The sequence below is a fragment of the Melozone crissalis genome, unplaced genomic scaffold (assembly GCF_028551555.1).
Source record: "Melozone crissalis strain CALT ecotype California unplaced genomic scaffold, PUWL_Pcris_2 ptg000006l_1, whole genome shotgun sequence".
Taxonomy (NCBI): Eukaryota; Metazoa; Chordata; class Aves; order Passeriformes; family Passerellidae; genus Melozone; species Melozone crissalis.
Window position 1 is genome coordinate 50,807,547 of NW_026535784.1, and position 13,163 is coordinate 50,820,709.

At 43.8% G+C, this 13,163-nt stretch overlaps 1 protein-coding gene across 3 annotated transcripts in view; it reads left to right on the forward strand.

The window, feature by feature from the left end:
* Positions 1–13,163, forward strand: part of ARHGAP24 (Rho GTPase activating protein 24) — a 182,647-nt gene that overhangs the window by 147,965 nt on the left and 21,519 nt on the right. For 2 of the 3 annotated variants that reach the window (XM_054293693.1, XM_054293707.1), the window contains one exon: positions 4,421–4,543. In XM_054293693.1, coding sequence (XP_054149668.1) covers positions 4,421–4,543 — 123 coding nt within the window. Of the gene's footprint in view, positions 1–4,420; positions 4,544–7,825; positions 8,665–13,163 lie in introns of those variants that run through there. The other variant, XM_054293699.1, reaches the window with a different exon arrangement.

A 13,163-nucleotide genomic window follows, 5' to 3' on the forward strand; every position in this document is an offset into this window, starting at 1 on the left:
TTCACCTGAATAGAGAAGAGTATGCTGGGAGGTGGTGGAGAAACGAGAGTTTCTGCTTGAATACCATATGGAAGTGCATTTAGTGTATTCATCTGAAACATCAGAATTTAACTATTTACCATTTTATCAAATATTACTATGTACCATTTTCCTGATGAGACAAATATAAAGCATCCAAGGAGGAGGATGTTTCTAGAGAAAACTTAGTGAGTTGTCTTGTAAGGCCAGTCTGCCTTTCATATTCATTCAGTTCCCAAGCTGAAGAGAGTATGGGTTTCAGAAACTGTGGCTAAGAGAAATGCACAAGGGAGTAGGAAACTGTTTAACTTTGAAATTGGTCCCCAGTTTTATTTTAATTTTTTGTTTAGAATGAGAATGTTCTTGTGAGGTTGGCCGTGACATTCTCAGCTCAGAAAAAATTGGATTAATCCTAGTTTTTTGATGTTCCTTCTGGGAGAAAATTCTCTCTTAAACAGTTGGTATGAATTTAATCCTTTCACATTCCATTCTCAAGAAATGCTGGAACCACTGTTCGCAGGAAATCCAAGATCCTTTTTAAAGGACAAAGGCAATACTTGGTGCAGAGTTCAGCTGGGGTACATCCAGGTAAAGGAAAGGTGTTGGCTCAGACAGGAAGAGTCTACAAAGTAGTAAAAACACCTTTCAGGACTGGGTGCCAGAATGTCTGTGCCTTCTCCTTTAATGGATGGGCTAAGGAGCTGCTGAGCCTGGTACTTCAGGGGCCAGTCCCCCCTTAAATGCAGTGCCTGCTCCCAGTGGCTCTCCAAGTGGGAGCTGTGGTGCTGCATCACCAGCACAACCCAGTCCCTCTCTTTTCCCCTGCAGAGTGGATCCCTGCAGGAATTGGCCTCTCTGTATTTTAATTGTAGTTTTGGAGTGTGGAGTTTGGTTTGGTTTTTTTTCTGGATGCTGGCAAGAGTTGTTAAAATCTCTAGCTGGTACTGGGGGTACCAGCAGCATCAGTCTGTGGGTCAGTGAGCCCCTGAGCAGCAGGACAGAGCACTGGGCGCTGTATGGGTGTTATGGATAGATCCCTTTAATGAATAAGAGCTCCTTTCTGCTGCTGCCAAGGAAATAAAGCGGATTAGGGTTTGGTTAGGGCCACAGGAGTAACATTGTGTGATGATACATTGTCATTCTGAGACTCCAAACTGTGTAGATCCAATTACTTTTGGCAGTTTCCAGAGACTGGAATGTACGGGATATACACATCAGTGGTGCAAACAGCAGCTTTTCATCTCAAACAGGCCAGAGTCAGCTTCTTTGGTCAGGTGGGTTCTGCTCCTTCCAGCTCCTGTGGCACCTGCAAATTAACAAAGGGGAAAAGATGGGGAAAAAGTGGAGTTCATATTCTAGCCCCTTGAGTTGGCTGTTCACAACCAGGTCACATCACACAGCATTTCTTGGACTGCAAAAGAGGCACAGAAATTTGAAAAGGCATAGTCTGAAGCTAGAAAACAGTATAGGTAAAATAAGTTATGGTTTGCACATGGAAAAGAGTATTGAATTACATCTGCAATGTGACTTCATGCTGAGCACCATTTTCAAGTTGATGTTCTTAATGCTGATATCTGTGGTATGATCAGACCTCTGATTATTGGAGATTGTGATCTCCTCATGCTTCATTGTGGTCATAACAAAAGTATTAAAAGGAAAAAAGAGTGGAAGTGCATATTCTAAACAATGTCTTTTACAAGTGTCCTGTAGACCTACTGAAGATTCAGAAGGATTCTAATTCTGTTTTTGTTTTTCTGATATTTCTTATCTGAGATGACTTCTTTTCCAAATCATGGTCATTTCTTCTTGTCTTATCTTGTAAATTTTGCATTTAAAATATACCCTCACTAAAAATTAATATTTGCAGTTAAACACAAATCCAAGTGCTAGTGTGTCCCAAAAAATCTTTTAATGAGGCTTTAGTTAATGAATAATATCTACATTAACACACAAGTAGGAGAACCCTGCAAGATCCAATGTTGTGTGTGAAAGAAAGGGATGTGAATTACAAAGTAGCTCCAAAATTGCTATAAAATGATGCTCTTTCTGTTAGGAAAGCTTCACTTTCTCATTTCAAGGTAATGTAACCAAACATTATGCTTTCCTTCTCTGCAAAATCAGGCTGATTGTGTATTGGCTCAGTGGGTGTTTACCTGAGCTAAAGTACTGCTCTGGAATTCACACTGTAAATAAGCTAGCTAGACTTCTGGGATTAATCCACTCTATCTGGAGAACACCCTCCAATTTGTCATAACATGGTAACTTGGTAAATACTACATCATCTGTTAAGCAAGTATTACATAATCTGTTGAATTTAAATATGCAGGCTATTAAAAGAATATGGATCAATCTGGCAGCACCTGAGAGGACCATCACGTGTCATATTTTTTGTTGTCTCTTTAGTGACAAAGCCATGTCACTACTTTTTTTTCATTGCTGGATCTGATATATATTATGTTTATGCATGTTTTTTGGGGTTTTTTTTTGTGTGGCAGCTTGCAAGATCCTAGTCCACTGAAATGAAAAGGAGCTGCAGTGCAATATGATAAATAATTTCTTCAGGTTTTATAAGCCAACGAAAGGATTCAATTGTGGTGCATTATTTTTCTCTGTGCTGTATTCATTACTATTATATTTAATAGCTGTAAGAATATATTGAGGTTTATGCTTCTATCCTTAATTTTTGGTCTTTTTAGGGTGAGAACTATAGATGATGTGTAAAATACTGTTGAAGTAAACTGAAGGATAGTATCATGTCTCCTTTTTGTCCTTGAATGAGAAATCTGTCATTTTTCTGGTTTAAATGGATATGTAAAAGGTAAAAATGGGGAGCAAGTTCCCAGGGCCTGTGGCTGTGTGTTTTCTGCAGGGCAGGGTTGATGTGGAATGTTAAGGTCTGGGATTCTGATGCTTCCCTGTCCCCTTACCCTCAGTCTCTGTGGTAAAAAGGATGGAACATCACATGGAAGTAAGACCCTTGTTTTGTCCTAAACTTGTGTTGGTATTTCTTGGTATTTCTCTTGTATTGACACTTAACATAAGTTCATCCTTACTATATCTTAGGGAAAAAAAAACAACCAGTGTTCTTTAGACTTTTAAACTGTGGTATGTTCTGAAATGCACTGTAGTTCAGGTTGTTGCATTGTTTGTTTTGATGCCTTTTTGGGGAGCATAGGGCATATGAATGGCTGAGTTTTGGCTGTAGAAAACCAGAATATCTGTTTACCTCCAAGTTAAAATTTAAGTTTTGAATAATGATGCAATCATTAAGAATAAATTTTCAGTAGAATCTGCCAATGTCTGGCTTTTGTATTCATCAAGTTTCAGTTAAGTCTCTTTTACAGTTGTGTGTCCTAGTTCTGTAAAGCGTGATCTACAGGAGTAATTAATACAGAATACTTGGGCCAGGATTTTCTAGTCCTTAAGAAATTTCTCTTTAAAATCCTAGCTGTGTGAATGCCCAGCACTAAGCATGGCACTCTTCCAGGAGCAGTATTCCTGTTGTAATGAGCAGAGATATTTACTTTAGATATCACTAGGATAAAAAATGGGAATGTAAGAAGCTGGAAAGATGTGAATACAGGACTGACAGGATTTCTAGGTGCATTGCATTTGTGTGTGAAGTACTGGTGTATGCCCTTGGCTCAGTGAAAGGGCATTAAAATGCCACTCTTTTTCTGGAAGGGTTTGGCATTCTGCAGTGCTGGAAAGGTGGTTTGAATCCTCAGTGCCCTTGCACTAAGGTGCCTTTTAGAATGGAGATGAAACAGTACTACAGGTCTGAAAACATGGAGCTGTGGCAAGCCAAGCTCTGGTTTTGACCTTCTTGGTGTGGGCCCATTCTTTACAGAAAGGATAAAAAGGCAGCGTGTTCCCTTTTAATCTAATCCTCATCAGAGCCGTCCAAGGCAGCGGGCTGTGCCGTGTCATCTGCCTTCTCCTTAGGGAGTCACAGCAGCACTTGGGTGTATCAAGTGTTACTGCCTGAATGTGGCACAGTGTGTTCCTGAAAATAAGAATGGAGTCATCCCCACTTGTTCAAAGCACCCCTTATCAGTCTCTGCATTTATTCTCTCCATCGTGGTACAGTAACTGCTGCAAAATTTCCAGTGCCTGTATCAAGTTACAGATTAGTGCAGGCCCCTGTGGTTCTTGGAGCAGCATGGGGCTGTTTTTGTTTACTGATGACATTTATCCTCTCATTTCCTTTTGGAAGCATGACAGCTCCTCAGTGTCTCATGGGGAATGTACTTACAGGACCTTCTTTTCATGCCATGTCTGTCAGCGAGCACTGCACAGTGTCCACGTCTGCTTGCTGTGGTGCTTCCAGCAGCCTGAGTGGCAGGAGCTTGGCTGGGCAGGGAAGCCAAAGGGTTCCTAAGGCAATTCTCTTGTGTTGCAGGAGCAGACCGGGAGCGGATGACAGCCAATCATGAGACCTACCTCCTCATGGCGAGCACGCAGAATGACATGGAGGATTGGGTGAAATCCATCCGCAGGGTTATATGGGCGCCCTTCGGAGGAGGTGAGTCATGGAAGGAACATGCACTGCTCACAGATGCACAAAGGCTCACAGGGGCTCTTCTGTTATCTCTGAGTCGCAGCCAGGGTTTGGAAGTAAAGAGGAGAATGGTCTAGATCTTTCCAGAAAAGTGGAGTGAACATGTTTCCATGCAGAGGGCTCAATTAAAAGACTTTGAACTGTCTGGAACAGCTTCCCTTGGTAGTACATGATAGTGTGAGGGGAAGTTTTTAAGAAGATTGGTCTTGTATGAAATCAGCTTTCCTGCAGAGTAATTCCTTTGGTCACCAGCTGAAAAACCATCCATGGTGTTTCTTAAATGCCTGTTGGAAAAGCTGTCAGCAGTTCTCCTGCCAGTGACAGCTAAGAGCAGTAATAGTGTTATATAAAGCTGTGCCTCAGAATATTAGCACTAACAGTGTGGGAATTTGATTGGCATCTCCAAGGATTTCAGTAGTACTGGACCAAAATTTATCATTGGGAGTCTAGTTGCCTTTTTTAAAAGCTCTCTTACATTGAATGGGTTGCAAATTATTGTACTAATTTTCATCATTACTATTCTGGTGATAATATCTATATTATAATATGAGCGTGATTGATACTCTTGCACAACATGTCTGTATGTTAATCAGTCTGTTGCTTGGACCTCTCAAATCTCTAACTCTGAGTCTAGAAATATTTTCTTACACCTATATTGCAGCAGATGAATATTGTTGTCTGCAGATTGCTGGAAAAAAGTCAGGAGGGCAGGATTGTCTGTGCTGTTTCACGATCAAGAAGTGCAGTTATCACTGAAAACTCTTTGCTGATTTCTGTCTCTGAACTGCTGGGTAGAACACAGGAGGGAGGAGGATGGACTAATGGAAACTTTAAAGAAAACTTTTCTTGTAAGTCACTCATCTTCCTTTGTGCTTTATTCAGATCACACAGTGTTTAGGAGAGGACTCTGGCCTCACTGGTGGGCTGCACTGAGGGACTTGGCCAGCTAGGGCCTGCCTGGCATCTCTGAAACATGACTGCCTTCTCCATGGCTTCTCCTGGGAAAATGTGCCTTGAAAAGATGGTGCAAAGCAGTCATGTCACTGGCATCTGGCCCTTTATGTTAAATAAGATGGTACAATCCCGAATCTGGGAGTGTAGGTCTTAAAATGCTTTTAAAAAAAGGAAAACATACCAAAAAACCCCAAAACTCACCACGTGAAAGTTTTATCTTAAAAGGCATGAACTGCTACAGGTATAGGGGCTTGGTTTGGGAAAGGAAAGATATAAGTAGCCCAGTCTTCTGTAGTCAGGCTAGGTAAGAAACCTGGTTTTTTACATAGCACAAAGATTACCCATCCCCAGCTTTCTCTGCAGAAAGCAGGCCTTGTGATGAGCTCCTCAGCATTCTCCTGCTCCAGTCCAGTAGCAGCATAAGCTGCTGTGGCAGGAATACATTTGGAGGCTTAGCAGAAGTGGATTTTTCAGAGAGTATCTTTGTGGATTTTTGTGCTTCCTGCACCACAGTATCTTTCTGTGGCAGATAATAGGGAAAGGCAGCCTTGCTGTTCTCCTGCAAGTGGAGGTGTCTCCACATGTCACAGGCAGGGAGCTGCCATTAGGTGAAACTAAATTCTAGCCCAAGTCAATGAAGAGGGCTACAAATAGAAACCAAATCTCTCAAGTCCTGACCCTGTGCTTTCTTCACCAGCTCCTCATTTGCTTTTATAGGGCAAGAGCTATTTGTGATTTGCAGCTGGGAATCCTTCCAGCCACCAAGAAAATTCTCAGGACACCATCATTGTAGCAGCAATGTTTAATGCCAGTTACTGAGGGAGGCACCTCGCTGAGGATTTTACTTGCTGATTTGCGTGAAACTACAGGGGTGCAATCCTTGCATTACCTTTCCAATTCATTTGCAGTTAAAACACTTCCAAGTATGTTTTTATTTTTCTTTTTGGGTTTCTTGAGCAAGTATACTGATTCAGGGTTGTTTGTATTGGGAAGCAAACAGTTAACTCCCTGGAAAATGCAAAAATAGCTGGAACATAGTTTAGAGTGTGGTGTTCATGGAGAAGGCTTGACTGTGATAACAAGGCAGAGGCAGTATCCTGGGATGTGTCATCATTAAGAACCAAGTTTCCAACATGTCCTCCATTTTATTCACTACTTGATAGAGCTATCTTAACAAGTATAAATAAATCCTGTTAACTCTTCTGTAATTATAAATGACCAGACACAGTCATATTTTTATTATCCTTGCTATGTGGATCTTGCTACAGCTGCTGCAACAGTCTGACTCTTCTTAAGACAGGCACTTGTGCCTTAAGATGTCTTAAGAGCCTGCCTTTCTGATCTGCTGAAGTTAAAAATGGTTTTACATGTTAAAAAAGATACAGGAAAGTTGCCATCACATGATGACGACTAGCCACTAACAAGTAATTACTTGCAACACAACATTATTTCAGGCAGCTAATTAATCAAAACACTCATTTTATATCAGCTTCCTGAATTTCAGTGCTTAATGGTAAACCACAATAGCCTGGTGTCACACAAGTCAAGTGCCACTTTGAGTAACATGTGAATTTTCTGGTTCTTTTAAGCATTGTAAATAAGCTCTGTGTGTGTGTGTGCAGTGGATGTGTACAAGCCTTGCTGAGCCACTAATATTTAAAGTTTGTCTGGCAGCAGGAGAAGACTCCTGGTACCAGAGCGAGGAGCTCTGTAAATAATTAACCTTATCATTAAATTGTTATTTGTTAACCTGTGCTGGAGGGAGAAGGTGGGGGGGGGGGCAGGTGGGAATCTGCTAAGCTCATCAGAAACAGGTTGTTTTTTGCACCAGAAGATATAAGGTGACTGTGGAAAGAAAAATCTGAAAGGGAAAAGAAATGCAAATGAGGCAGGGCATGTAATGCCTGTTTGCACATGAAATTCCCCTCCTGATTAGATTAAAAAGGCAATTTTTTACAGAGCCTGCAAGTAAGCGGGGAGGGAGGAGGCGAGAAGAAGGAGCAGGAGCGTTTTAGCAGGGGTGGGTAGTAGTGCAAGGTCTGGCACCTCCTGCAGGAGCCGGGCGCAGCCCGCTCGCTCTGCCAGCCGCCGCACATGACAGGCACAGCCTGAAGTCAACTCAAAGTCACCCGAGGAGCCTCAAACCTGCGCTGCGGCTGCCGCGCCGCGTCCGCCCCGCACCTGCTGCACGCAGGCGGCAGCAGCACTGCCCTGCCAGCCCTGCTGCCTGCCCTGCTGCCAGCCCTGCCGCCAGAGCATCCCCGCTGCAGGCACGGATTCCTCAGCCGCTCCCGGGATCCTGCCGGCAAGGATGCGCCGCTGCCGCATCTGACGCGCCTCTCCCCGGAGAGCTCCTGGTAGTTGGAAGGCAGTAAAACAAGCGAGGAGCCCGTGAGAGCATCACACGAGGAGCTGGCCGTGTGAAAGGACTTTGGGGAGGAATCTGGTATGGACAAAGAGCTTTGACTGTTATTTTTGCTTCTCGGTTGCGGAAATAAAGGGTGCCAGCGAGGAGTGTTGTATCCTGAAGGATTCTTCCGTGGCCTTTTTGGTATTGTTCTTCTCTTTCCCCTTGCACACCGCACAGTGCTGAGCTTTTGCTGTGGAATTAGAGTCTCTGCCACTCAGCCTCCTGTTCCAGCCGGGAGGAAGAGGTCTTTCTCCCGTCCATCTGTGCAGGGACTTCTGTTTGAATGGAAGATACATCTTTTTGCTGAAACTCTTTTGTTGTGACATTGCATAATAGGCAGTTGTCTCACTGCAGGAAATAAAAGAAACTAAAGGAAATAGATGGAAAGAAATTGTTCCCCAAAGCAAAAGTGAAGCAGGGAAGAGAACATCGAGATCGTTTCAAGCCCTGCCCAAGATCTAGAAGACTACAAATCTCCTAGCTCCAGAGGAAAATACACCATTACAAAAACTCCTCAGCAGTCAGTAGCGATGATTAATCGTGGTGTTTTGTCTGGATGCTGCTGGTGAAGGAGAGCTTTGGAGGGACGTGAGGGCTCTGGCCTGTATGATGCCTGAAGACAGGAATGCTGGAGTCCGCAGCCCAGGTGCCTTAGCAGCAGCTCCCTTCATTCCCAAAACTACTTACAGGAGAATTAAGCGCTGCTTTAGTTTCCGCAAAGGTAGGTGTGCTCTGCGCTGTGCTCTGCTGCGCTGGGGAAGTCTGGCTTCAAGGCAAGGGGGTCTGCTCTGTGTGCAGGGGCAGAGGAGAGCACCCAAACAAAAGGCGTTAAACAATGCAGATGCCAACATTCCACGAATGATTTATTTACTCCTTTGTTCATTTGTTTGTAGCTGGCCAGCGGATACTGTCTCCTCTACATAATAGCCATGAATGCAGGAATGAGGTGGAATGAGACAAGATCATTGCAGTGCCTCTGAGCAGAATTGAGTGAGAACACTGAGGGAATTAGACGTGTGATGCTCTGAGTTGCCTGTTTGGCAGAACATCAGGAAAGAGAGTTTATATTTGCATTTTGTCTGTGTGGGAGGAGGGAGGGAGAAGAGAGGGAGCAAAGCAAGGTGATCGATGTTTATCTGTGCAAAAGCTTGAGTCCTTGATTTCAGAGGTTTCTGATGGAATGAAGTGTAGCTCTGCAATGACTGTCCTGGTGCAAGGGCTGCATTGCCACTTCATAGTGCTGCCCTGCAGCCTGCATTTGCCTTTTCACCTGCTGCATAGAGAGGTTTATAGCCAGTTTTGTTTTGCATTGCACATACCCCTGTTGAAGCAGAGCATGGAAATACTCGAGGTAAAAGGGCAAAGAGGAGACTGGATGTCATAATATGTCAGCTGAAAGCAGTGGAATGGAAACACATGTCTGAGACAGAGATACAACGAGGGATGGTAAGGTGTTAGGGCACTTGGGATGGGTGAGGAGAAACTGTTTCCATGACAAGGACAAAAACTTTGTGTGGGGGGGAAAAGAGGATGGATATTAGTGCTGTTTTAAAAGCTCTGCTGGACTGAGAAATCAAAGTGAAAGGGCTAAATTGTCATGTTCTTCTGAAGCGCAAGAAATTATTTTACAAATTTTACAAATAATATGTACAGATACACAAATTCTGTCACCTTCCTCTGCTGCTCCTTGCTCGGCTGTTGCCCCGTGCTGCCGTTTGCCCTTTTGCAGGAGCCGGCAGCTCTTTGCTCCCAGCCTCAGCAGCAGTGCAGTGACATCATTGCTTTCGAGGGCTGGCGAGCAGGCAGGCAGGGGCGATGTCTTGGAAGGCAGGATCGCAGGCAGCGAGGGGCTCACTGCAGAACTGCTGCAGAGATCAGCTCTCACATGCAGCTGAGGGAGCTCTGGCAGCTGCTTGCCCCCTGTACCCCCTCCCCAGGGCCCTTGGGGGCTCGAGTTCAGTCCTGCTGGAGGCTGGCCAGGAGGATGTGCATGTGTGTTGCATTTCAAGGTGTTGGTGTGAATTACAGCTGCCTGTGCCCTGTTTATGCCCTTAACTATTTGAGAAGTGTTTGGAAGTTGAATAAAGGATTAACTGATAATTTTGCAGACAGCTGCCTTTGTGCCTGGGTACAGCCTTAGCTGCTCCAAGAAGAGCTTCAGCTGTTGATTCTTCCCCCGTATGTTCTGATACAGAAACCCTCCATGTCTAGAACTCCCAAGTGAAGCAGCAGCACCTGGAGCAGAGGACAGAGGGATGGAGGTGATGCTGCTGATTTGCTCTCCTCTATGTAAAAATTTGTTTTGGTTGCTTTCTTATATACATTTTCTGTCAAGACCCCTAGAATCAGAGCTGTGGAGTGCTGGGGCATGTATTTAACTTGATCCATATCCCACTGAAGTCAACAGAAAGATTAACAGATATTAACTGGATTCAGTCAAGCCCTTACTGTGGGGGCACTGGCACATTAGGCTAACTGCTCTTGTCTTATTAACTGGTTTACTGGATTATGGCAACTTCATTTGCAGATTGTATACCTAAGTATAAAAAAAGGGCAAAATTAGCCTTCTGTAAACCTAATCCATAATTGCATAAAGCAGATCAATTAGATCTAAGCTGTGCAACATGATGCAGAAAATAAAATTAGCGGGGAAAACCGGTGGCTAGTGGTGGCAAGACTTAGAAAAGAGAGTCATGACATCATCTTCACCAATTATATCAGGTGAAGAACCCTGATATATGATATCAGGTATAGAACCCTTCCTGGAAATCCAGATCAAACTTCCATTGTGGTTGGCACCAAAAAATTAGATGCCGTACTTTTGGGGTTTGGGAGTCACATCACAGGAGAAGTCAAAGCTCAGAGGGCAGCATCTGAACAGAGACAGAGCCAAACATCTTTAAACTCCAGCTTGAAGCAGATGCTCTCTGTTTAGGTACCACGACAGAACTTCCATAGAGAACATGCAGGGTCAATGGAGAAAGCAGTATCTGAGGAGGCATTGCAATATTGAGAACATACAATAATGTGGTGGACAGAGTTGTGGAGAAGGAGGTGGCACTGGCTGTGGCCAGAAAAATAGTGCAGGCTCTGATGTGATCAACTGTGACAAGTTCCTGGTGATGTTTTCAAGATTGTCTCCTTTCCTTTCCTGGATCTAATTCTGCTCTTGTATCAGAGTTGGTTTTGCAGGCTGATTATTGAGGTGTGCAAATGTTCTAAACTCCAGGGTGGGAGTTTATCTAACCTTTTCTACTGCCAGCATCACAATGACTGTGGGGCTGGGAGAAGTCCTGAAGAGAACAAAATTATTCAGGCAGGAACAAAATTCTGCTACTACCGGTTTTGGTGCGGTTTTTCCTCTCCTCTGCATTACAAAATTCTGTAAAGAAGAAGAAAATACTCCCTGTCTTTGATCCACTCAAAACCCAGCACTACTGCTGGGGAACATCTGAGCAGAAAGGTCATGGAAAATAATGATTAAAAACTCTTTACTGGGTGTTATGTGGTCATGACAGCCACTTCTTTGTGTAATTGCAGGACCTTTGTTCCCAGCCCCACTGTTGAAAGCCATTCATCTGATCTGTTGTTTTCTGTCAATGAATTACTGATGAATAATTAAGAGCTGTTCAAAAATTCACATCCAGATTCTAAGCTGGGATCAGTTCCTTTAACCTTAACTGACCCTTTCTGATCAGTACAGCCCATGAAACCAGAACTTGGTTTGGAAGCACCAGGCTCCCTTGATCTTTTGTTGCACATGTACAGGTGTGGGTCACCTATGAAAACATCAGCCCTCAGTGCCTTTTGCTGTCTGAAACCTTCTGGTTCACTGAATGTGTGTGCTGTGGTGAATCTAGAGTGGCAGGTGGCCTTTTATGAGATATTCCTTATTTCAAGCCATTCCTTATGGGCAGAATGGCCACCTAGATTTTTCTCCTTTATTCCTCCTGAATCAGGAGTCCATGGACTTCAGATGTGATGCCTGCCTGTGTTCAGTTAGCTGAGGAAATCATTGACTAATAGCATTCTTAGATTTTAAAGCCATCCTCTAACTGTGACTATGTACCATGCAAAATAACCACAGTGCTTCCACAGCTCCTGAGAAGACACATGCAGAATTTGCATATGGAACTGTGGTATTTATCATGAGGTTTTTGGGTATCTGTTAAGCATGGAAGCCCAGTTTCTCCAAGTGTTTACAAAACTTGTGCCACGGGAATGTTCTAGTTAATGAGTAACTGCTCAGCATGCCCTTTACCAGCATGTGATTTTCCCCTTTGATGTTATGCGTGATCTTGGCTTAATTGGATATAGCTTTACAGACCTGCAAGGGCTCTCTGAAAAAGCAGTGCTGCTGATTAAATCTAATGACTGGTCAGAACTGGATCCTGTGCATTTCCCTGCCTTCCACCAGCTGTGGGGAAGCCAAACTAGGGCTATTCTGAACCTCACGGTTTCTTGTTGATTTGTTTCTCCTCTGGTACCCTATCCCAAGGATAAACCAAGCCACAGGTCAGCTCTTGTGTATCTGTGCATTTCTGGATTTTGGAGACATTGAGATTTAGGAGCCACTTGAGTTTGGATTAGAACATGAGTTATGAGGGCTCTCTTCTACTTCCCTCTCCAACAGAGATGTTCTTGTTTAGTTACTGTAGTGGGAACTTATTCCTAAGGAACAGCATTTGAGATTATCTCAGTGATTTTGGTTATAATCTAGTCTCCATAGCTTGGACTGTCTTTTCCTTCCTTCTTTGTAAAGAAGATGCAAGTAGTTACCAATTATAACTGATAGTGTTTCTCATTTTCTCTGCCAAACATTATGGAGCTGCAGTTTTCACAGGAATGCCTTTGCTTCCGAATAGTCAACCCCTTAATGCTTGTAGACTGTTCATCTGCAGCATCTCAGTAGCAGTTAGCTGTGGCATGAGAGGGGATAAAAGCATTAGAGAGGGGCGGTGGGAGAAGGTGTGCCTTACCCAGGAGACAGCAGAAGGATGATGAGCCAGGTAGAAGCCATGGCAACATGATGTGGAAGCAGAGTTGTCATGTTTCTGTCCCTTCTGCCCCTGGCAACAGAGTGCCTTTGCCATAAGGCATCAGCAAGTCTGTAACTTCAGGTCAATATTTGTGCAGGCTTATCACGACTGATTCATTTCATGGCCAGGTGCTGCCTGGTGCAGTGTTCCATGTTTGTTAGGTGGAGGAAATGCTTCCTTT